General features: G+C 40.4%; 1 protein-coding gene across 1 annotated transcript in view; it reads right to left on the reverse strand.

The window, feature by feature from the left end:
• The window catches only part of LOC117251413 (ephrin type-A receptor 6-like), a 232696-nt gene that overhangs the window by 154701 nt on the left and 52711 nt on the right, over window positions 1–25284 (reverse strand). Inside the window, exon 3 of the mRNA XM_033617680.2 lies at window positions 22678–23341. Coding sequence (XP_033473571.1) covers window positions 22678–23341 — 664 coding nt within the window. The remainder of the gene's footprint in view (window positions 1–22677; window positions 23342–25284) is intronic.

Consider the following 25284-nt stretch of genomic DNA (forward strand, 5'->3'; position numbering starts at 1 on the left):
GAGAGTAACTTCAAAAGTTTTTAGAATAGACAAAGCCATCTCAACTGGGAGAACTCCATCTGCTACGGAAGATCATGTGTTATGATCAAAGCTCCAGGTTGATAAATGAACCCCGATGTGAGACTGTTTTTCAGCACAAAGCATGTTGTTTGTTCTAAACTGTCTATAACATTCTGCAAAATTATGATTAAGTAAAGCAGTGTTCACAGAAAATTATCTATTTCTTTTCTTTTTTGGAGTAATTTTTGGATGTGCCACAGGTAAGGCTTGGGTGGTATTTATTTTCCATACCTTCATACTTTCCTGAAATTCCACCTGGTATATCGTATATGGTGGTATTTGTATATGGACAGTTTAGATGTGAAAATATTCTGGTTTTCTCCACAGTCTCTCTGTTGTTGCAGGATGGCTTGTTTCAGTCCTACAACGTTATACCCGCCACACACAGTCGCCATGTTTCCCAGCTCAGCTTCCTGTTCCACCACCAGAGACTGATATGTGGTGGTGCGTGATGTGCACCACATACAATATATCCTCAACACAGCCTCTCTGTATGAGTTTAATACCCTGATATCACCCAAGCCTATCAAAGACATCATGTAGACATCATATTAGATCCTTATATTATAACCAGGTTATAAATGATATAAATAATACTAAGCGATAAGAGTGCAGTGATTCTGTGTGTGCCTCCACGTGCTTTGCTTTATTGTGTTTTCCTAGTACAAAAAGTCTTCAACTTTTTGACATATCTGGAATGCAGCATAATATATGAATGTCAGAAAAGGTGATGGTACTAAGCAGTATAATTGTAAACACTTTCATCGTTCTCTTTCACCGCTATACCTTTATTACCTGCTGTCACTCTGAATAAAGACAAGGAGAATGCTTCACTGATGGAGACACAGGCAGATCAATCCCCCATAAAACAAGCTGTATTGGTTTATAAATCAGGTCTCCAGTCTCTGCCTCTGGCTGCCCAATAAGCATACATCAGCTTGAGTGGGATGAGCTGCCTACTAGCTGCAGCTGGTGATAGATAATAAGGACGAGCAACTACATAAGCACACACACAGCACAGAATATGAGGAAGAAATGCATACACAGGCAAACACATGTGGATGAGATTCAGAAAGACAACACCGTCGCACAAAATCCCACAGTCACACATTTAAATACACATATACTCTATATACAGAAAGACACTTGCAGACTATCCATACACAAATGATCCCAGGAAAAGTGTACACTTGCACGATACTACTCATGCACACACTTCACACCTGCTCTCCTTTCTCCTCAAATTCAGACACACACACACACACACACACACACACATGCACACACAGACACACACACACACACACACACACACACACACACACACACGTATATAATAAATATATAAATTGCAAAGTGCTCTTTTGTCTCTGTAACTGTTGGCCTTTACTGTGGTATAAAAGGCCACTTTGCATTTTTGGGGGTTATACGAATTCCAGATGAACCATCCGTTTGACTAGTTGCTGAAGCCTAATGGTGCAGAGTGTTACCATTACAAAGAGTGATGATGGTTTGAAATGGCTCCACTAAAGGCAATATTCTAACGTTCAGCTGATTTGTGGCCAAGTACTACCACTTAAATTGCAACTTCAAATTGTACACGAGTGGAACCAGAAAAGTCAAAACTCAAAGTTTAAGTACAGAAACATGAATAAACATGATGTACAGCATGCACTACACACTTGTTTTGTACATCCACCTTTTCATTTTCCTCCATCCCTAAACTATTTTTGCTCAATGACTTAACACATTCAGATTAGTTACATAAAATGTGGTGACTTGATAGTCCCACAGATGGAGCTGTTTAACCCCAATGAGATTAACTGTTACCGCAGTGGCGGAACTGCAAGTATTTATCTACCTGGCAGACAAACAGACAGACACAGTATAAATATTACATGGCTGCCAACATTCAGGCCTCATTGAAGGATGTTGTGTGTTTGTTTGAATTGTAGACGACTCCAGACATTTCTCCCTGTTCTGGTAATAGGGAGGGTTGATTCAGGCCCCAGGTGTTCCACATGCTCTGGTGAGGGTGTATTCCAGCCATGGGGAGCTTTTAAACTGCAATGAAGTTTTTCTTTATATATTACTATTTCAAACACACAGACTGTATCCTCTGGGCTTTGTGGATTAAACTGCAATAACTAAAATCCTTAGGGCCATTCAGCTTTAGAAAGAGTTTGAAGAAGATGCAAATATTGTAAAGGAGCAGTGTGTAGGATTTAGTGGCATCTAGTGGAGAAGACTGCAGATTGCAACCAGCGGAAAAATCTCCTGTATGCCCAGCATGAACTCTCGGGTAGGATTCCTTCAGAGTATATTCCTTCAGGTTTTTACCAGGAGCTGAATTATCCTCAGAGTTCTCTTCCTCGGCAAAACAAATGGACCAGGTGATTAAAACCATTAATAACATTGAATAAAGCAGTTTCATGTTACAAATCATCGTCGCAGGTGGACTGCTAGCACAGCACCTGCTAATGTGTGCTCACATTTTTTCTCTGATAACTTTAGATCCCGATGTCCAGGAGGTTTTACTGGGAGTGGAATTATTCACAGAGGTCTCTTCCTCTCCAAAACAAAGGGACGCAGGGATTTCAACTGGTAAAAACACTGAATAAAGCAGTCTCATTTTAAAAATCAGTGTTTTTCCGAAGCTGTTTTGCTCGTTGCTAAGGGGCTGCAAACTACTGTGGCTGATGCAAAAAACCTGATTGGCCAGCTTATTCTCATTCCAAAGTCATCGAATACCGCCACTTTGTCAGTGATTGCTGTGTGTGTGTGGATACGTGTGGCCGATAGCCATGTGTGGCTATTGGCATCAGGTGCTTGCAGCCAATAGCCGTATTGGCCTCTATGGCTGGGCTGGGTCAGTATTTAATGTTGCTTTACATAGCCTTTCATGTTGTAATGATACACCACAAGTCGGCTTGGACGGCACATGTGGCAGTGGTATGATATGCAGCTGGGTGGCGTCAGGTTGAAATGCTGACCTAAGCAGGTGCTTTTGTTGACATGCCAGCATTGGTAGCATGTCCTGGAATGTCAACAGCAGACACAGAAGGATACCTAGTACGTAATATGTAGATGTGAAAAGCCATTGGCAAAGCTGCAATATATGACTGTGGATGAGGACCTGCCCCCTATTTAGACATATATGTGTCATTCTAAGGTAACACAAACATGCCAAATCCTATATTCGGGTGATTATACACTTAAGAAAAAACACTTATTATATTATATTCCATACCTACCTGAATCCTACTAGACCTTTAAGCCATGTTTGTAACATTTTCATTTTCATCCAACCCAACAATGTTCTGTGCTCTCACACTGTGGAAGAAAATATAACCTCACACATTTTAAATATGGACAAAAATCATAGAAATTACAAAAGACAGAAGCTTGTTCATTAAGTCTGGAGTGATTCTCACCTCTAACATCATTTATGTCCATTATTTGTAGCTGAATTCATTAGTTAGTTTGCCATTTCACACTGTAATATCAAGTAAAAGATTAGGTATGCACAAAAAAATTAACTGGCATTACCTAAACAAGCCCTTTTCATTTTAACCTTTACCTTTGCTACCTGCTAAACTGTTTTCCACGTTTTCCTCCGAAGAGTAATGTACCCAAATTCGTACATATTCCATGTCTTTTGGAAGGCTGCAATAACGTGACCGATGTGCTGAGAGGAGGCAGATTAGGGTGGTGGATGAGTCACAAAAACACCGACTTTCCCTGGGACTTTCGCCTGGAGATGCATGTTTGGTGTGAACTTTGAGTGAACTTGGAGTTATTTCAAGGTACATCCTTACCATCTTTCTTTGTGAAGAGCTAATCCGTAGGCTATCATGGAAATGTTGTGTCTGCATTTCTGAAGGATATGATACGAGCCGTTCTATAAGGATACCTTAACCTGTTTACCAAGTTTTGCAAGTCATCTTGTTGCTTAGAAAAAGAAAAAGAAACTCAAGAGAGAGTCTACACTTAACTGGAACAAGAACAGATACTTATACAAAACAGACTTAAAATATGGTGTCTTAAATCCACCCTTAAAATTTCTACCAGGACATGTAATTCATAAGATGTCTATATGCAATACCACGAGAGCAGTGAGTCACCACCGTACCCAGCTCTTCAGCTTTAAACTTGCTCCTCTCTAGTTAATCTCACCATGAAGAAAACCCAATTACAGCTACTCTATTTTATCCATGTCCAAAATATTCTTCCTATGGCTTAAGCCCGTATTTTAGCCTGATCAATGAAGTTGTCAGCATTAATTCAAACAGATTCCATGCGGCAAATTCTGAGGTTTCATTGTACGTCTGAACTTGTCAGGGGGGGTCAGCCAAAGTTCAGACCTCAATCCACCCCGAGGGGAACGGTTTCACACCACGGTCTTCTCTAGAACTGACCCAGTTCTGCTATCGCTGCTTGCCGCACTCAATGGCTGGATTAAGTCTATCCACGGGACACTATGCATGTGTGTGTGTGTGTGACAGAGACTGTGTGCCTGTGTGTGTGTGTGTGTGCAATTCCACCAGTGTGACTAACAAGCTTGGCTGTTGCAGTCCGGCAGATTGAGAGACACCTACTGCTAGTTAAAGCCTTTCTTACCCTGGGGTCATCTGCCTCTCATGGGGTGAGGGAGAGTATCAACGGGGTGAAAGTACTGTCACTGCACTGACATTTTTTGAAAGTTGAAATAGATACACATATTTTTTTCAAATGGCAACATATGAAATGCAGCAAAGTATTTCATCAGATTTTCATCTGGCATTGAAAACAAAACCTGATCTGAAAGAGGAAATATTCAATGCCAGCATAACTTTTTACAGTGTTTTGATGCCAGTGTTTCCTTTTTCAGTGCAGTTTATTTTCAATGCCAAAATCTAAAGTCATCACTGCAGTTACAGTGAGACTCACCTTAATAACTGCATTGACACGACAAAAAAGAATTTTTGATTATCTAGAGGAAAGCGAGCCTCGACTTTTGCTTGAAATTAAAATGTCCCGATTCTTTTAATACGAGCTCCGGATAGTTTGCCAGTATTTTTGAAGAAAAGCAGGGCAGTTTCCATTATATTTCGACACCATGTCAAAGGATTTAAATTACACACATAAATGATGTGTTGTGATTGTTTAGATGTGTGTTTGTGTAATAAAACCAAGCCACAAAAAACTACAATTCACAATTGCATTTTTGAGTAGGGGTGGTTGGAGCAGGTGGAAACACAAGTACAATTCAGTGCCAGAATGACAACCAAAATAGCCCTGTACCGTCTGTTCTGCAAGAACACAACCTCATCAGTGCCACTCCTCCCACCTTGGCGCAAGTAGGTTTGCTTGGAGCCAGAAAAGAGGTGCAGGTGCAAAGAAATCAACAAGCGGCCAACGAGAGTGCCATTGCTTCTGCGTTTGCTCTGGTATGTGCCAGCATCAAAAAAAGACCATCGCTTTTAGGCACAAGAAAACAGAGTGACTTTGCTGTAACAAATATATCATCTTTCAACAAGAACCTAGGAGATTAATCACAGTCCTACGTTTCGTTAAAATGTGACACTGATATCTGCATGTGACAAACAATAAGGAAATAATCTGATTTTAAAATCAGGGTTTCCACACATTTTCAAGAACAGGATTTTAAACTTTTCAATGACTTTTCAAGGATGCATAATAAAATTACCGTGACTATTCATAACATATAACACAATCATCACTGCATAGTATACTTTAATTCAAATGTTAACTATTTTATTATAGGCAGTCTGTGGACATGGAGCAGTTGAGCTCCCAATGCAGGGAAATGACAGCTGACGGTTTGGTTGGCTCTTGGGTTTATTTCTTTGAAAAAAAAAAAAAAAAAAAAAAAAAAAAAGAATAATAAAAAAGACTGCTCTGTACCTTCAAATACTGTGCTCCACTTTCAGAGCAGTTAAACTGACAGTTTAATGGTCTGATCTGCCCATGTCAATTGCTTCATCTTAAAAATGCGGTACAATTTGGAAACTTGAATACTTTGTGATTCATGACCTTACATGTTAATCACACTGTCACAACATTATTTTTCTTGCCCCACTTGCCCAGTGTTATTCAAACTAGGGTTGTCATGAGAACCCATACTTCGGTACCAAGTCGATGCCAAAAAATACGTCGATACCTGTTTTTTTTTCAGTACCGTAAGTACCGGATACAACTTTGCCCTTAGCGGGCCGTGTCGATTCCTGTCGGAACTGATGGGAGCAGTATACGCGCGTCACTCAGTGCAAGAACGCCTGTTCTCCATCGTCTTTGCTAGAATCAATCTTCTACAAGTGCCGCTGGAGCCACAACACCTCGGCTTGTCGAAAAGTCAGGTAGTAGGAGTCGTGTGTGGAGAGGGTTAGGATTAGAGTTAAAGTTTGAAACAGTTTTAATAAAGTAGTAGTTCTGTTTTTTTGATATTTATCGTGGTATCGATGAGTAGGTGCAGTGAATAAATTCACTGTATGTTACATTGCATTGAAGGTTATCCATGGCAGATTACAATTTCATTAAATGCAACAAAATTCCTTTTCCAAAACTTTTAAGGATTTGGGGACTTTTCCAGGCCTGGAAAATTAGATGATCAAATTCAATAACTTTTCTAGGTTTTCCATGACTGTGGGACCCCTGTAAAATATACTTCTATTAATCAAAAATTACTTCAAAGCCAAAATGATAACAGCCAGCTACATCTTAGCACTAAAATGACAAAAACATTGCCTTGAGGAAATAAAAAATGATGTTTTCTTGAACAGGTTGGTGCTGACATTGGCCAAGGTCACCGATCTGTGTGTACGGATGTGGAGCTAGCTTGTGCATTAGATGGGTAATTGTGTTGATGTGTCAGGAGTCAAGAAACCCTGGCTCATGCATCAGTATGCATGAGAAAAATGTGGATAGTGATAGTGATATCTTAATTAGAACAACTTTCAAAACCCGTCTCCACCCCTCTCGCTAATGAGGGCTGCTTATAAATCATTCATTTTTTACATGGCAGATGAAACATGTATATATTTTAATTATTGGACACACAAGTATAAACTCTTTTACATTATGTCTGCAGGATAAACAAACTGCCACTGAGACGAAACACAGTCATCATTGACGCTGAACCCCCGATAACCCCTGTTTTTTTTCTCTCTTTTCGCTCTCTTTTTTTTCACTCTCTTTTTTTGCTGGAGAGGAGCTGTCTCCAGCTCCTAAAATGTACTTTCATTTATGACAAGTCTGCTCTTCAATCCAGCCCTGTGATGTCTTATCTGGGCCATGTCGTGCTATACATACCCTTTAATGACTAATTCAGTCTCTTGGTCTCTTACGTACTAAAATAGAACACACACATGAGAAAAAAGGGAAATCAATTGAAATGTTGCAATGTCTGACAGGACTGTGCTCGAGGAGACAAAAAAAAAGGGAAAGAGAAACATCACACGGTGTCGCTTGCTTTTGTTTTCTGAGTGAGAGAGTATGCGGTGTCGAGACAGGCAGGAGCTGTATGTATGTATGCAGAGTGGCGGTACGTTGGGGAATTTATTTTTTTCCAACTGTCTTTGATCACTTCCCGGCTTTGAAGTAACTCTGAGCGAAGGGGGGGAAAAAGCCAAGCAGAAGTCACCGCAAGTTCACATCGCAACTAGGACTCGCAAAAAACTGCAATCTGCATAATTTATTCTTTAAACTGTTAAAATGCAAAGAGATGAGGAGATCTCTAGGTGCCCAACAAACCCGCCCCCCTGCTTGACAACCCCAATTAAACACTCTCCCTCTCCACATTTGTTCTCAATTACAGCTTGAAGAGCGACAACATGAGAGCCTCTAATGCTCATCAAGTGACTGATTTAAAGAGAGACACAGGAAGGTAAAGCACAACCAATTTGGAGGAATGTAATTGATATACAATGTAAATGAGCAAACAGAGATAGCTGTGTAAGACACACATAAAAGAACATGCCCATGCATATGAACACACACACTCACATATCATCATGTTTTTCTCCTCTCCAGCTCTGTCAGTGCGACACATTTGATTCAGACAAGACACTGTGTTCCTAGACTGTTTTCAGTGTTTTGCGTCGTAGCTTGCCGCTGATTGTTTGATTGTGTTTATTCATTTTTGATCTTTTTTTTTTTTTTTTACAGAATCTAAGCTTGTTTATGGCTGTTTTTCAGAACTCTGTTATTATCACATCAAGTCAAATGTCAAACACTCAAAGTAGATCTTCTAGACAAACACACACATAGTTGTTATTTTAATATTTGTAACTACCAAATATTTATTTTAAAATCCAATGTCCCACCCCTCAAACCCTTGAATGAAACCACATTTTTTTGATCTCAATAACCCTATAATTAAATTTAGCCTACAGTGCTGCACGCTCATACTGTATACCCCTGTGGAATTTTAGGAGGGTATGATGGTATGAAAAAGCATATACCGCCCAAGCCTTATTTCCATTACTTTAATTTGGTCAGGAGGAGAGACTACAAGAACATCGTTGTTCAAGGTACCACTGTGACAAACACAACCTCCAACCTGCAGTCTGAAACACCGACTACGGCAGCACAATAATGCGAGGCTCATGGAAATACAGCTGAGCCCTCCTCGGCCGTGGAGGATGGCTGTAGACCTACACTGGCTAAACAACCAAAAGTGGATTTTTAATCTTGGACGACGGCAGGCTACAAGCAACAAAGAGCTAACGAAGCTTGTGGCTGGATATGTGTGGATAAAATGTTGCCTATCTCCATGACTGACTCTCCTTCTTTCAGACAGAGCCTTGGGAAAATACCAGTCACAGGCAACAGAAGACCCACAGGAAAGAAATCATTTGCGGGCTATATAGTTTTAGCTGCACTAACCAAAGATCAGGCTGACAGTCACACAGAGGCGCACATGCAAATCTAAATTTTGAGGACCAATTTTGTGGGGTCTCACAGAAAAATAATGAATGAGAAGTGTAATGAATTATTGTTGGCAGGGAGTAACAAGTTAACTATAAATTACCTTTCAAAAATGTAAAAAGTACTGAGCAATAAATTACTTTTTTTTTTTTTTTTTGAGTTACAAGCCCAAAACTGATTATAACCTTAAATACTAAAGTCAAACTTGATTTTTTTTTTCTAAATACTTAGCCTTAACCCAACCCCAGCCCTAATATGCTGTAACTCTAATTATCTCCAGCCATTAGGTTAATCTCTAACTCTGCTTCTTCTTAATGTGAAAAGCTGCCATAATGTCCTCATAAGAACAATGAACTGTCAAAAGTGGGTCCTCACAAGGGCAGATAAGCATGGACTCAGGGGTGCTCAGCCTCTTTACCTAGACTTTGATCTAGATTGGAGGTCATTGCATCGCACAGAACAGAGTGTACAGTACAGTACATCCAGTCAGATTCCTAAGAAGTTAGTCACAGCATTGTTTTATTGCATCTTGAATTTAAGGACGGTCACCCAGCACACGTTTTGTGCTCAAAAGCTAGCCGTGTTGGCAAGAATAACACTTAACTAAAAGGAAGGATGTCACAGTGGCTAATTAACACTGGCCTCTATAAACAGCAAGATAAGATACATATGTCAAGGCAAACTGAAGAATACAGGTCAGCTGCTATTTCAGGAAAGAGCCAATGATGGATGGTGTAGTCACAGCACCAGTGTTAGAGTCAACTACTTCTATTTTGTACATATTCTGCTACCTAACACACTTTGCTGTTGGTTTAAAATCTTGTCACCAACACTGGGCTCACATCTGTTTTCCCCCTGTGTGTGATGGCAATTCATTGAGTCTGCCTTCCACACCAGCGGAGTGTCAGTGAGTGAATCAGTGGCAGGTGGAGAAATCAGGCTGCAGATAGAGTAGGAAGATGACCACTGAGTTCATGAACAAGACCCCACCGCCCTCCACTCACTGCAGCCCACATGATGACCTCCCTGGCCTGCTCCAGATGGCACCCATTTTTCATTATGCCAAGAGGCCATTGATCTCTACTGCATGGTCAACACCTATCAGTGGGACAAAGGAGTTCCACATGGCCAGAATACAGTCAAGGTCTGCAGGAAGACCACATCATCGAGAAAAAAGCAATCACTAGTCAGTTCAGACTTATGTTAAAAGACTTATTCTAAGTTAAAGACAAGACATACAGCCTCCTGACAAACAAATAGTGCAGGGAGATTATGGCCACTCTGTATATGCATTTGCAACAGGTAATCTCTGGGGATCATTTTTGGGCCAGAAAACATTCAGACCCAGTCTTCTTAGCTCTGTCTATCTACTCCATATACCTCACTACAAGGCATTGATTGAATCTGAATAAAGAAATGAAGAGCAAAGAACAGCACAACTTAAAGGATTAATGTGTAGGATTTAGACCTTCATGTGCATATACGTCACTAAATTTTAGCTGCCGTTTCAATGTAAATACCCGAAACGCCCGTTCTAGAGCCAGTGTTTGGTTTGTCCATCCTAGGCTACTGTAGAAACAAGGCAGTGGAACATGGCGCACTCCGTGGACGAAGACCGGCTCCCTAGATTGATGTTAAGGGCTCATTCTAATCTAATGAAAACACATAAATTCTTAGTTTTAGATGATAATACACTCATGAAAACATAATTATTGATATTAAATTCCATATCCAAGACATCCCCCTAAATCCTACACGCTAGTCCTTTAAAATTAAGATGGATATTTGCAGTTTTAAACATTAAGTCAAAGCAATTAGCCTATTTTTCTTTCATTTTAATTAATATCTGCAGGTAAACAATGATCACGTCCAGTTTTGGGATATCAGTCATGAGAAAGCTATGGCTACAACTCGCATTATCATGTGTTCTTTCAATCACACACGTCTGTGTTGTCACATTAATCAATTTTATGATTATTCACATGCAGTACTAAATGTTTTGATTTGGAATAATAGCTAATGAATGTTTTACATTTTCAGTGATTATTCGCTGTGCATGCTGACAGCATGTATTGACAGACAAAGGAGCAGTGGGCTGACAGCAGCTATTTACACTGGGCACAATTCAAGCCACATCAAGCCTTTGGCAGGGAAACTCCACGCCTTTCAGTGGTACACTGAGCTTAATGACAACTCAGGGGAAATATGCATTAGCATACCGTCGGCGTTCAAAGAGCTTTCAATTATATTATTTGTGATCGCTGCAGAAGCAAATGCTAATACAATGACTGTGTAGACAACAAACAAAAGTTGTGCCTTCAAGTTCAGCTGCACTGTATGATTTGCATTAATGTAAGTATAAAGTCCATAAGACTGAGTTTAAAAACTCAAAGGATGGGAAATTTAGAAATGTTCTCCTTCAATAAGAAGGAGAACAGATATGGTGTTTGAGAATGTGACTGAGAAGAAAAAAGGTGAACTCACAAAGGTTGGATTGTGGCCACTGATAGCACAATGAATTACTCATCACTTGCAATCACTTTCCTTCCTCTCAAGGTCCGATTCACAGGAGATATTGTGTTAGTGACACTGCAGTGCAAATACGCCCTAATTGCAACTATCCATGTGGCAAAGTATAAATGTTGCCATTGCACCAAAGATACAGTAGACAGAACAATGACAGAGAGAGAAAGAAAACTGGGGTTTTCAGACTGTGAGCTACAGGTCCTGACCGACGAGATGCAGAAGCACTTCCCCTCTAACTGCGTACAACTATTAGCTGTGATCTTTGTGATGAGGCTGGTTTTGCAATGAGGCTGATTTGCATAGAAAGGAGCCAATTTTGCGCCAAATGCATGCATATTACCTCATTTAAATAGGTGCAAATAGCACGGGAGCTATGAGAAGCTGTTTGCTTGCCAGCGCAGCAAGGGGTGCATTTCACTCTTTGTGGGTGCTTTGAAAATGACACAGTTTCTTTTTGTCTTATTTGTTTACTGGCCACAAAAGCCGCGCAATCCTTTTGTGCATTCACCCCCGAGAGCTGTCTTCATACTAGATAAGGAGAAACTCAAGACCCTGCCTTTGATATACCTCGGCTCTGCCCTTAGGAAGAGACACGTCCTTCAGAACTCTGGCAGTGTGTCTGTTGATGCTGAATGAAGTGGGGTTAAATTTATCTGACAATCTCCGATCCACTACTGGCACACACACACACACACACACACACACACACCCTCTCTCTCTCTCTCTGTCTCTCTCTCTCTCTCTCTCTCTCTCTCTCTCTCCAGACACTCCCAATTAAGCCTGAAGGGCCATGCTTGTTAAACTAAAACCATCCTTTTCTGAAATGTCACAGTGTCTCCCTGCAGTGTGGCCCGTCTGTAAACAGCTCTGTTGCTGATGCCAGCCCGAGCCCCCTGGTGTGTCTCCTTGTGTGTGTTTGTTAGAGCATGTTTTGTGAGAGCAAAATGTTGTCTCTTGCATTAACACTCCGCTGTGAATGCTCGAGTGCATTTCGAGGCTTTTTGGGTGCTTCGTGTTTGTTGTTTTAGATGCCAGGTGGTTTAATGTGTGGTATGGGCTGTTGTGCCTTTGCCTTGGCGTGTGTTTCATGTGATTCATTATGCGCATCTTCTTCAGTGCAGCCTCCCTCTCGTGTGTGTGTGTGTGTGTGTGTGTTTGTGTGTGTGTGACATCTCATTTGGTGGGCTGACAGGTTGAAGGATATGTGCTGTAATTGTTGTCTGACTGTCTTCAAGCTGTAATTGAAAATGTCTTATAAGTGAAACTTTCTTCAGGATGTGTATACCAGCATGCCGATTAAGACTAATACAGCTGCTCCTGTTTGTTGCCCAATTACTTACGGGTGGCCCACCTTAGACACCTGATGTGTATCCAGTGTCATGCTGGACCTTGCAAACTGTTAGCTCAACATTGAAGGCTTACAAAACTATCAGCACCGTTTAACATTTAGCAATTAATTGTGATCTCAAATTAACGTAATAATTTATCTTTGATTTCGAGGTAAGAGGCCAGAAAATGATGGCGAACATGGACAACTTCCACTTCGAACACAACAGAGCAACCCAGTCTTGGGTCCCAAAAAAACAGAACAAAACAAACTTGTGAAACCCTTTGTGTTTTGTTTTTAAAATTGAATGGACTTGAAAATAGCACAAGTTTCAAAATGTCACATCATGTTGTGTTATTCTCATTCCTTGGGGGTATTCATCATTCTTTAATACGAGAGGTGCACAGTAATTCTCAATGTATGTGGCAAAGCATTAGTTTAAAATGTAAATAGATTGCTCTTACTTTGCTGCGCACTAACACAGGGGAGAACCACTTTTGTTCGGCGTATAACAAATAGTGCCCAGCTACAAACACGCCAGTGTGCGCACATATAAATAAACACACACAAACACACTGTGATTACATTATTCATGGCACTGCAGAGAGCTCTTACACAGAGCCCGGCAAACACACAAGACCTGCTGTAAAACACTGAGTGGTAACAGCATCAGCTAGATTGTCTTACAATGAGAGGGATGGAGAGATGGGGAAAGATGGACCGAGAGAGAGATACTGACTGAATGAATGTGTGTGCCAATCATTTAGGTGGAGCGAGGCGTCTTCTTGCATTAACACCAAGGATTGCTCTTATTGATGTTTTGGTCTGTTTGTGTGTGTGTGTGTGTGTGTGTGTGTGTGTGTGTGTGTGTGAGCAGGCCTATATTTAGACATAGCCATACAAGCCTGTAGCCAAGACTGCTGGAGGGCTGCCAAGGAGGAGGCGGAGATACAAACTATACTATATACCTTTATTAAATAACAGTATGTTGTAATATGACATCATGCATATGTCATAGACATGTTAACCTCCCCATTAACTATGTACCTGGAAGAAAATAAAAATCACAATAGGATATTTTAGTCAGCACCACACAATAGCCACTGACACGCATGTCAAAACAAAGCAATCATGCCACATTGCAGACTTCATAAAACAAAATATTCATATTACAGTCCAAACAGCAATGCTCACCTCTAACTGTAACAAGAAGTATGAGGACAAAAGTATTTAATGGAGATAAATTGCTGGCTGTTTTCTAAAGAAGAACCTCTTTCTCTGCCTCCCTCAGCTCTTTCCTCACTGCCTCTGCTACCTCTCTGTAGGGAGGGAATGTACAACATATGAAACACTGTTCATAAATCTATATTCTACTCCATAAAGCTACATTAACCACAATTAGCAACAAAGAACTCAAAACATGTAATGCAAATAATGAAATCCAAAATAAAGAAACTGCAAAAGTACAGAATATTCTTAATCCCAAATCCTAATATACATCACATAGGAACAAGGCTTCCAGATAATATAGCCTCCATGTGATGGATTTTGTGTTAATTAACTGATTAATATGAACCAGTTTGGACTGAGATGGTCATATGACCTTATGTTTTATATACAGCCAAGTTTAATGCATCCTATGCTTAATGAAAGAAATGAATGCCAACACTGAAGGTATTGACATCATCACTTGTTGAACAGGCGTATGGGAGGTGTTCCCAAAAAGACAGCAGCAGCAGAAGCAAAGAGAGCTATACTTGTAATAGTAATAATTCTTCTTACTTATTCAGCAACTGCAGGGCAGGGCTGGGGTCTAAATGGTCCAATGTATTGTGTGTTTACATGCATCTCATCTCTATGAACAGATATCTGCATATGTAAGCAATCTGTTGGTAATACTTTAAGATTTTGTTATCAGAAGCGTTCTACTTCCTGTTCGTAGTCAGGTTTGTATTGGCAACTCATGCTTAAGCAGGGTTTGATTGAGTGCAGGAAAATGGTTCATGTGGAGAGCCAAAGACATGTAAATGCAATCTCAGAGTCCATCGGCTATCATCTGACAGGTTGAGACATTTCGTTTTTTATTAGCTTTTTACAAAATTATCTGCATTCATATGCAGGTATTTGTTTATTGAGATTAGCTTAGATGTTGTCTGGAGCTGTCATAAGTTGCTAATCAAACTGTAAACAACAAGTGGCCCATTGAAGAGGAAGTCTTTACCCTAATATCCACTGGCCTCACTAGATTTCCCCAATGAGGGGCCATGAGTTCCTTAGCATTACTATCCATTGAGCCATGTGACCGTCAAAGGGGTCATGAAGCTTTCAAACATGGCCACTTATGCACGAGAGAAAGAAAGCGACAGTCACTAAGAGAGAAAGAGAGAATACAAAGAAAATAGCATTTTTATTTGTCTCGAGCAAAAGCAAGCTGAGAAATGACACAGGAATAACTACTGCAAGAAAGTGTTCAGCCACACACTCAGAAATAGGAAATGTACCGTACATTTATAGCCTGTTTCCACAGAAAAAAGTTTTCCAGTGTCCCTTAAGACAAGCTCTGGAAGTTTACCTGCATTTTGAAAGGAGGAACCAGAGTCTACATTTTTTTTCCTCTGTCACAGTTCCTGGCCTTTCAAAAGTCCCTGACCTTGTGGTATTAGTTTATGGTGGCCCAGGAATTACTGTGGGGGAGTTTGCTTTCCTGAACATGACTCACCAGTCATTCATTCAATGCAGTTACATACTAAAGCAGAATTAAATCACTCAGAGACTGAGACAAGCTTTCTGGAGTTTTCAGTCCACTCTGCAAGTCTCCTTTTCATTCGTTCATATAACGTAAGAGTCACTCCACAGTGAATACAAAGAAACAGCATGATGACTTTGTGCTGTTGCATCATCATGATTGAAAACGGTGTCTCAAATGATGTTATTTCTGAAACTTTTTGTTCAAGAGGGTGCATTAGTGTACACACACATACACACACACTTACTTTTTACACATACTCTGCCTGTGTACTGGTCTGTGGATTAATTCTAACACAACTTGCACAAAAGTTCTTTTATCTATTTATTTTTCTAAAAAGTGCTCTCTTCATAAACATTTCAGCCTCCTTCTATCTAATCTTCACACTCCAAAGCCGCATTATGGATCATTTCAGAACTGATGCATCACTGCCTCCTTTAGATCAGTGGAAGAGAGAGGAACTACTGGCAGGCCTGTGTATTGCATCACTTGCATGCTTGTGTGCACATGTCCTCATGCGCTTGCATAAGAGCGATCAAGATAGCGGCCCACTCATCATGACATACAGTATTCATAGTGCTAATAGTGGTTAAAAACTCCACACCGAAGCTTTGCCTTATGTACCACAAAGCCACCTGCTGTCTCATTTCAGTCATGTGATTACAACATGACATTTAATGTTTTCGTCTCATAACAACACTGATAATTGTAGATTAGCACTTATAAAATTGTCCTTCAAGACGATAAAACAAGAAAATGGGTGCTAATATGACGACATTGCCAGCCTAAATCTGTACATGGGGGAGCATGCCTGTTAGAACGTGGGTTATAGGGGTTATTGTTAGCTGATAGGTTTGATTAACTTCAGCCTTACTGCAGCACACTGACACTCCAATCTTCATCCAGGAAATGAATAGGGGATTAGAGTACTATTGTGACCAAAAGCACTGGGTCTGAATTAGAGAAGAAAGATTATTTGGCTTCAGCTGGGTGAAGTGCTTGTCCTTTTTTCCTACCCCAGTGGAGCTGAAGCCCCTTATTCAGACTTCACACGGCTCATCTTTTCTCTGGGATAAATAAAGGTTTGCAAGTCAGAACTTGAAAGTTTGTTTGTCACATATTTGGAGCTGGGTTAGTGTTGGGGTTATCTCATGAAAAGAATTGAAAAACTAAGCTGATCCGCAGCGCCATTTGTGGGACCTGAACTCAGTAATGTGCTAAGGAGAACTTTGGCCCACACCTCTGCTCATACCACAACAAAATTCACAGGAATCTGTTGTAATTAAAGAGTAAAAATACATTAACTACATAAGATTATTCAACATTTACCCTCTCTCCTTTTCAACACCTCCACAGTGGAAACAAAAACACTTCTATTTAACATGCATTTAAGAGTTACAGTATTGGCTTTAACCTCTGCTCTAATTCAGAGCGACTTACAGTGAGTGCATGAGCTGCATAACGATTAAATTCCACATCATAACACATAAGCAACCACAGATGAGGAGAACAAAGGTCAGTGCTGTGCTTTTAAAAAGACATATCAACGATGGTATTTGACTGATATCACAGATCATTCAAACCTGTCATTTCTTTCAAGCCTAGTCAAGCAGCCACAGCATCTAAAGGACCAGTCGCTTGTAAACTGGGAATTGAAGTATTAGCTTTAGCAAGCCACCTCAGTCTTTCTCCTTCAATGCCCAAGGCGCTCCAGTGGTACCTTGTGCGGAGGCTTTTAATAACGACGCCTGTTTGAATCCTGGAACAATGAGCAAGGGCTGCATTTCAGGGCTGACATTGCAGTAAAATGCCATCACATTGCCCAAAGGGCTAAACTTAACCCAACTGTGAAATCTGCTTCTTAGAGAGCGAGGGGTGAAGGATAGAAGGGAGGTAAGAGGGAGAAGGGAAGGCAAATTATTGTAGTCTGTTGGGTCTATAGGGATGCTGATTGGTGACCATGTTGTGCTTGCTTATAATTACAAATGGCAAAGAGCACAAATGCTGATCAGCAAAACTATGACGGTGAAGCAGACACATTTAAAATAGTTCTTGCCTTTTAATTGTTAGACTCTGTATCATACTAGTACACTGTATGCTTACATTTTTAAAATGTGTTTTTCAAAATGAGCTCTTTGGTCTACAAGGTAGGTTGCATCACACCAAACCATCACATTTCAACCTGTCCCAAAAGCAAGCTCACTCTGTTTTCCCCTCCAAGTCCTCAAGAGTGAGTTTATTCATCATTACTAAGCGTTTTCTGTCACGCAACAATTACATATAAAAATAGGGAAATATAATAAAAGGGACGAACATGAAATCAAGTAACCATTTTGGTACAGTCCGGCTCTAATCACAGCTGCAGTTCAACCCCTGGCCCGTTGATTGCGATGCAGCTGTGCGTGCAGCTGGGAAACCACGCCGACCCGTGTCACAAGATGAATCGTAATCAACTGTACAAGGACATCTGGTTCTGGATGGTGGGAGAAGAGCATTGAATAGTCTTGAAATCATTTTTCAAAAGAGCACTAAGCGGGGCTGTAGTTTGTGGTGGTGTTGGGTGGATGCATCATTTTGTGGAGAGGAACGAAATTGCACTGTCATTCAATTTGCATTGATACTTCCATCTATTCTGCACTCGTTCATTCTGGTAAAAGCAAAGTGAGTGTACACTGTGTTTATTTAAATCTGACAAATTACAGCCTGATACAGACGAGATTTGTGTCAAACTGGCACCTTTCTTTCTTAAGTGCCAGCATCTTTTTTTTTTATTTTAAAGTGTTTGCACTGAATTTAAAGCGCTTGCAGGTGTTAAAATCAGTGTCAATCAAGTAGCACCATATATAATGTAATGGACCTCCTGCTGCAACATGCTCTTATATTCTTTCTTAATTTTATGTATGGAGAAAAAATAAGAGAAATCAACCCCAGATGGACCAATCTTAGAATCTTAGTTCTTAACTATCCAATTCTGCTGTAACCCAGGTGTACTGAATAATGAATCCCTCTTGATCATAAATTGGAGGCACATGGCTGACTGTTTTTAGCAGAGGTAATGTCTCCTAAACAATATATAAGGGCAGGTGCTGTGCTGTGTGCAAATACTCTGGCACACAACCAAGAACTGGAGAGATGCCACCAAAAAAAAAAAAAAAGGTTGTAATAAAAGAACTTCTGCAATAGTTAAATAGAGGTACTGTTAAATACATTTAAACAGAGTCAATGTGATTTTCCATAGAATCAGCACTGGAATTACAGGAAAATCAACTAGAAATACCACCTCACGGTTGTATGGCCCAACAAACCAGTCAAATTGCAGTTACAGTTTACATCCATGTCTATCCAGACTCATACAGTCATGACAGTATACAATGCTTTAAATATGGATGTTGCTGTAAAGAAACTGCATATTCTAAAACAGTGGTTCCCAAATGGTTCAGCCATGGGGTCCAGATTTCTCGTTAGTCATTAGTTTAAGGTCCCACAGTTTAATATTTCCAGTGTCATACGTGTAGCTGTCGGTTGGTCACTTGCACTCACACTACAGCAGAAAACAGCCTTTTTAACTAAAAGCTTTGTGTGGAAAAGTTACTGTACTTAAAATCAAAGTCATGATTGCGAGTCACTTGCGTTTCATTCATTATGGGCCTACAACCCACTTCTGGACCACGACCCACCAGTTGGGAATCGCTGTTCTTAAACGTGGATGTTACACACACATCTTCAATCCGGCAGCATGGGAGATTAATATCATCTACGGGGTTTTTTCGGACCTAATTGTATTGTAGAGTTTTGCACAGCAGCGACCGGACCTTTGCTCTCAAACCACAAAAAAATGTGATGGCACAACAGTCTCCTTCAGTACATTATTCTATGCTTTCTTTTGATTTTCACATTGGCTAGTCATCCTGTTTAATTTGTCTTCTGATTAAATCGGAACTGTTGAAACAAGTTGTAGGAAGCCTCTGCAAGTAACTGGTTGCTGGCAGACACTCTGTGCTGCAATAAAATGGTTAATCAGCAGTGCCGTGCACTGTAGAGCCGATGCGCTGCTGGTTCTGCCGGCCTGAATAGAATATAATGTCTATAGCCTTACTGTTGTGTACAGCCTTTATAGACTGAGCTGAGTAGTGATGTGCGGGTCGACCCGTAACCTGCGGGACTCGCAAATGGACCTGCGGGTCGGGCAGCAGTGATCATCTGTTAAATCGGTCTGTAAATGATATTTTGACATTATTGGCTGAGCAGGTGACAGTCTGTGGTCATTTTCAAAACACGCTTGTCTCACGCACTCCAAAAGAAACTTGTTGAAACTTTAAACAATAATTTATTGTACAAAACGAGGGAAACAAACGTTGACAAAAATGGTTCCATAATTCATATTAAATTAGAGTTAGAGTTAGAGTGAATAGTGATAAAGTAGTAAAACTTGGCATTGATCCACAGCCTCAGACGGATGCGCTCAAGCGTGCCGTATGCACAAGCTCAGTAGGCTATACTATATTTTCACATTTTTAACAATGCAATTTAAAAGTTTTGATTTTTATTGATAACCTACATTTACCAACAACAAAAAGACTATATTTAGCACCAAAAAAATATGTTATTAAAAAAGGGTAAATAAAAAACGAATATCGAATACCAAATTTTCATAACGAATACCTACCCATAGAAACGAATATTCGAATATCCAAATAATTGGGTACAGCCCTAGCTTGTAGATTGCAGATTTATCTACTCTACATTATAGACACGTGTACCAGTTGACCTGACATCTGGCCTTTAAGTGGCTTGAAAAGAAGTTGCATTGGACCTTCATGAAGGTGTGTTTCTTTTTTTTGGTATTATAGTATTCCCAGTGAGTGGTGCTGCCAGCGATAACCCAAAGCTCATATCAGAGAGTTGAGGATCAAACTGCTACCAAGCCAGCCGAGGTAATCTGTCACACCAAGGTAGCCCCTGGGACAGCGGGTGGTAGACCACTGATATACACAACAACATTCCTGCACGCTTGCACGATCACATACACTCCATTTCTCTGTAAATATAATACACACAGACACACACGCACACTATATGAATCCACTGAAAGAGTTCTGATTCCTTGATCATCAGCTTCAACACAAGACATAGCATTATGTTTCACTTTATGACAATTCACTAATGCATGCCTTCTTGTATATTACACAAACAGAAACAAAATCATGATGCTTACATCCTCAGTAAAAAAGCAAAAGGTGGACTAACATTCATCAGCACAAACACATAAAAGAATACGTCTGTCATTTTAACCACTTGGGAGAATTTAAAACCCAAAAGCAACCATTCAAGCATTCACTTTTCTTGATAACACTGTTTAGGATTTGTGTTATCATAGCAAGCCCCTCCACTTATCTTTCATGTACTATAACCATGAGTTACTGCTGAGTGTGTTGTGGCCTTGCAAAAATGTTCTCTTTGGAAACCCTGCAGTATCCAAAAGGCCAAGGCAATGCAGGACAAGTGTCTAGCAAAGGGACATTATGTCACGGAATAAAAAATATATGTAGATCCGTGCATCTGTGTGTACACACACTCTAATACAGCACACACTCTAATACAGCCTGAGACAGAATTAGGAGCGGTCTCTGCCATCACACTAACAAACCTACACACTCTAATCCCCTCACATTAGATCTCATCTTATTCCCCAAAGAGTTAGCAGCAGGCAATAACAGAGGGAGCGGAGGAAAATGAAGGAGGGGTGATGAGGAGCGGGAGAGAATGAGGAGGGAAGGTGAAAGATAAACTTGCTTTTGTAAACTGTTGATGTATGACAGCACAGCAGCAGTGTATAAATATAGTAGTGGTAGTATGAGAAGAGTATAGAGGGTTGTAGAAAGATGGAAAGCATCTGACGTATCATACATCATTTGTAGTTGTTGCGTCCATTGTTATAACACATGAAGTAAATGGAAATGAAGCCCTGCAGACATTATATCAACCACTTCATCTATCTACACTGCTTATCTGTATGACTGGCTGATACATCAATATGTATGTTAAGCAGACCAAATAAGGAATTGACTTCCTGGCCATGGTACTATATTACACTGTATGTCGTACCATGTTGATAAGAGATTATATGAATAAATGGGGACAGAGAGAAGACTGTGAATAAGATAAGGAGGGAATATACTGAAAGTGTGCAAGGGAGAAAAGCATTTGGGTAAAAAATAAGAATAGTGCTGCATTTATGTTTAATGGTCTGGACAGAAGATATCAGTTTCCCTACTTGACAGTGCAATTCACCTCAGTTTTCAGACAGCAAACAGAGCTAGAAAATACTGTAACCCTCAGTTTCAGGTTGTAAATTCTCAAACAATGCCATTCATTCCAGTTTTCAGGTGGTAAACACTCAAAGAACGTAACACTCATCCTTGAGTTGGGGTCAAATATCCTGATTACTGAAACACTTGTGTACACTTTTGTGTAGGAAATAGGCTATAGGAAATGATTAACTCAGGGCAATGGCACAGTAAACCTTTTCTGTTGAAGCTTTTCAGGAACTAGCCATGCTGACAAAAGCCATGGAGTCATGCTTAAAAGTCCAGTGTGTAGGATTAAGAGGCATCTATTGGCAGAAATGGTGTATAATATTCACAACTATGTTTTAATTAGTTTATAATCACCTGAAACCAATTATCGTTGTTTATTTGTTATTGTAGAATGAGCTATTGATGAGTCTTCTACAGAAGTCCTGAACGAACAGACCAAACACTGGTTCTACATAGGGCCATTTGCGTTTCACATTGGCCATTGTAGTTCTCCTACATGCTGGGCACACGTGGGAAGTTTCAGTTCTGCAAATGCACCACTAGATGCTGCTAAATCCTACACACTAGACCTTTAAGTCAGAGGTTGATATTCTGACATAACTACACTCTTTAGCTGGAGTGTATTACTGACAAGGTCAACACTCCAGACCAGAGCCAGTTTCAATAAATCATATTTTTTGCTCCCTATTGTGAGACATGGAGTTCCCTCTTCAATATATGATACAGTGATGAATGAAAAGCAAATTGAATGACAAAAAGGTTGAAAAACTCACCAGTACATGTGCCATCAATCTCCTCATATGCAACGCTGCAGACACATCTTCCCAAGGGGACCAGCCAGTCTCCATCAGCTCCACAGAACAGTTTGGGTGTGTCTCTTTCTTCAGCATGGTCAATACATGCCCCCCGCACCTCCACCAATGAGGAAGAGTCCACCCGAGGCACTGTGTCCGGAAATGAGGCCAGGTTCCTCAGCGTGAATGGACATTTCTTGTAGTAAACCCTCACAGAAACCAAAGCAATGCAGGCACCAATGTCCTGAAACGCCAGATAGAAGCCCTTCTTGGTCATGGGTCCCACCTCACGCACCTCTGTGTTGAGCTTGAGGATGCGATCTCCAAGATCCATCTGAGTGAAGCTCTCATCGGCAGCGATGGTGTCGATCTTGGTGTACTGTGGGGGCTTGAATTTGACACCGTGAGCCTCATCGGTCTCATGGTAGAAAAGGTTGAAGGTTTCTTTGCAGGTGCCAGACACCCAAGGGATGGAGTTGCAGTCACGCAGGGTGAAGCGAAGTTCCACGTAGATCTTTTGGGCAGCCTGTCGAGAGATCCAGTTGGAGCGAAGCCAGTTGTTCTGGTTGGGCTCCATCACATTGCAAACCTGGAAAGTATGGATGGGCCGGTTATGCTCGTCCATCTCCGTGATGGCGTCCCACTGAACAGGAAATAAGAAAGGGGTTGGGGAAAGAAGAGGGAAAAAGGAGGGAAAGGCTAAGAATAATAATTAATTAATCAATAGCAATTAAATGATAAGAGCAAAAGTCTTAAGTCCCTCTAGTGGCCCCAGCAGGCAACTGCGCTCAATAATAATTCAAAAGGTGATGAAGAGAATAAAGACCCTGTTGTTTTTGGTAGTTAGGCTTAAAATGTAAATTTTGTCCTGATTGTGTCACTTAAGGATACACCATGGGGTCATTGAAATCCAAAAGGTTCATCCCTTTTTTGAGCATTAATATGATCAGCAAGTTTAATTGCAATCTGCCTGTTTCTGCACCTTTTGTAAAAATTGAATGTGGGCTAGAAGTTGCATGAGAGGAAATCTGAATGAAGAGTCAAGACTGTCTTCCCAAGAAGAATGACATTATTAGTTGTTTCAGAAAGTGCCCCAAAATGACATGTCTTCTGTTCAAGTGGCAAAGCCCTCGAGGCCTTAGTAATTATGACAGCAGCAAAAGGAAGAAGTCAGTGTGGGGACGACATCAGGGTGGATGGATCGGTCAATGAAGCATCAGACTTTACTGTTCCTTTCCAGTTTCCAACAATGAATCGTTATCTTTTTAAAAATATGACCATAACTGCTTCTGAACCCCAATCATGTGTTTTTAACTGTAACCATGATGACAAAGCTCCTCTAACAATAGCCTACTTATTTTAACCAAAGAATGCAAGATATTTTCCTCAAGGGGAGTTCATTGTTGAAGTTCAGTTTAGGGCTGCGTTGAACCCCAGACAAAAGGAAGCAAAACATTTACTTAAATAGAAACAGTGGTGTGTTAAAAACCCTGCTGTATTACACAAAAACACTGCCTGCTATCACAGTGGGGTTTAAATCAGTTAAATTCAAAGGGCTTTATTGGCATTGGAAACATATGTTCACTTTGCCAAAGCAAGTGTGACATAAAAACAGAAGTTGCACATACTATAAGTAAATTCCTACAAGAGTTTGGTTTGTATACATATCCTTACTAATTGGCTAACACCTCTGACACACCCATCAAATTCGAGAAAAGCCCATGGCAAATCATTTCATACCGTTTTGAGGAAACGCGTCATTCAACTCGGAAACTGTTCCAAAACAGTGCACGGGTTTTTCCTGATTGAACATGCCCCAAGCGTAGACCTCGGCTGCGTTCAGCCCCAACAAAACATTAGGCTCATTCCAGATGAGCCAGGCCTGTGCAGATTCGATCACTGGCAATCTCCGCACAATGCATGCTGGTTAGATCTGTGTCCGACTTCATCCTGACTTGCTCTGACATCATACAAAAGTGGACAACGATAATCTCAGGGGACCAAGCCAGCCACAGTTTTTAGACCCAAGGCTTGATGGGAAACACCTGGCTCTCATCTGACCAAACAGCTGATTGGTTTAAATGTTGACTCAATAAGATAACGTTTAACATAAACTCAAAATTTTTGTTGAATGGGAGAGAGTTTGATTTTATTTGTCTGATTTGAAGGTTTATTCTGTTAACAGAAAACATGTTGTGAGACTGATGGGGATGTTGAGTAGTCAGAGACTAAATACATTCATCATAAACTGTAGGCTGTGGCATAGTAATAACAAGGGATTGTGATTTAGCAACACAAAGACTTGGTCAGTGGGATGTGAGGATTCTTAAAATATCATTCTTACAGATGTAAAGCCCTGACTATATCTGACTGAGCTTTAACAAATGCTGTTGTTTTATATTTCCTTCCTTTCAAAACATTAACTTAATAATGTAGTTGTGGGTACAGGTCTGCTCTGCAGCAGCGAACTGATCTGATGCTAATTTACATGAGAATTCATGTAAAATGGAGGTTGAACCATGAACATAAATTCCAGGTCACCTATAAAGCATTTTAATAGGCTACTCTGTCATAATTAAAACAATT

Source organism: Epinephelus lanceolatus, chromosome 14, assembly GCF_041903045.1.
Source record: "Epinephelus lanceolatus isolate andai-2023 chromosome 14, ASM4190304v1, whole genome shotgun sequence".
Taxonomy (NCBI): Eukaryota; Metazoa; Chordata; class Actinopteri; order Perciformes; family Serranidae; genus Epinephelus; species Epinephelus lanceolatus.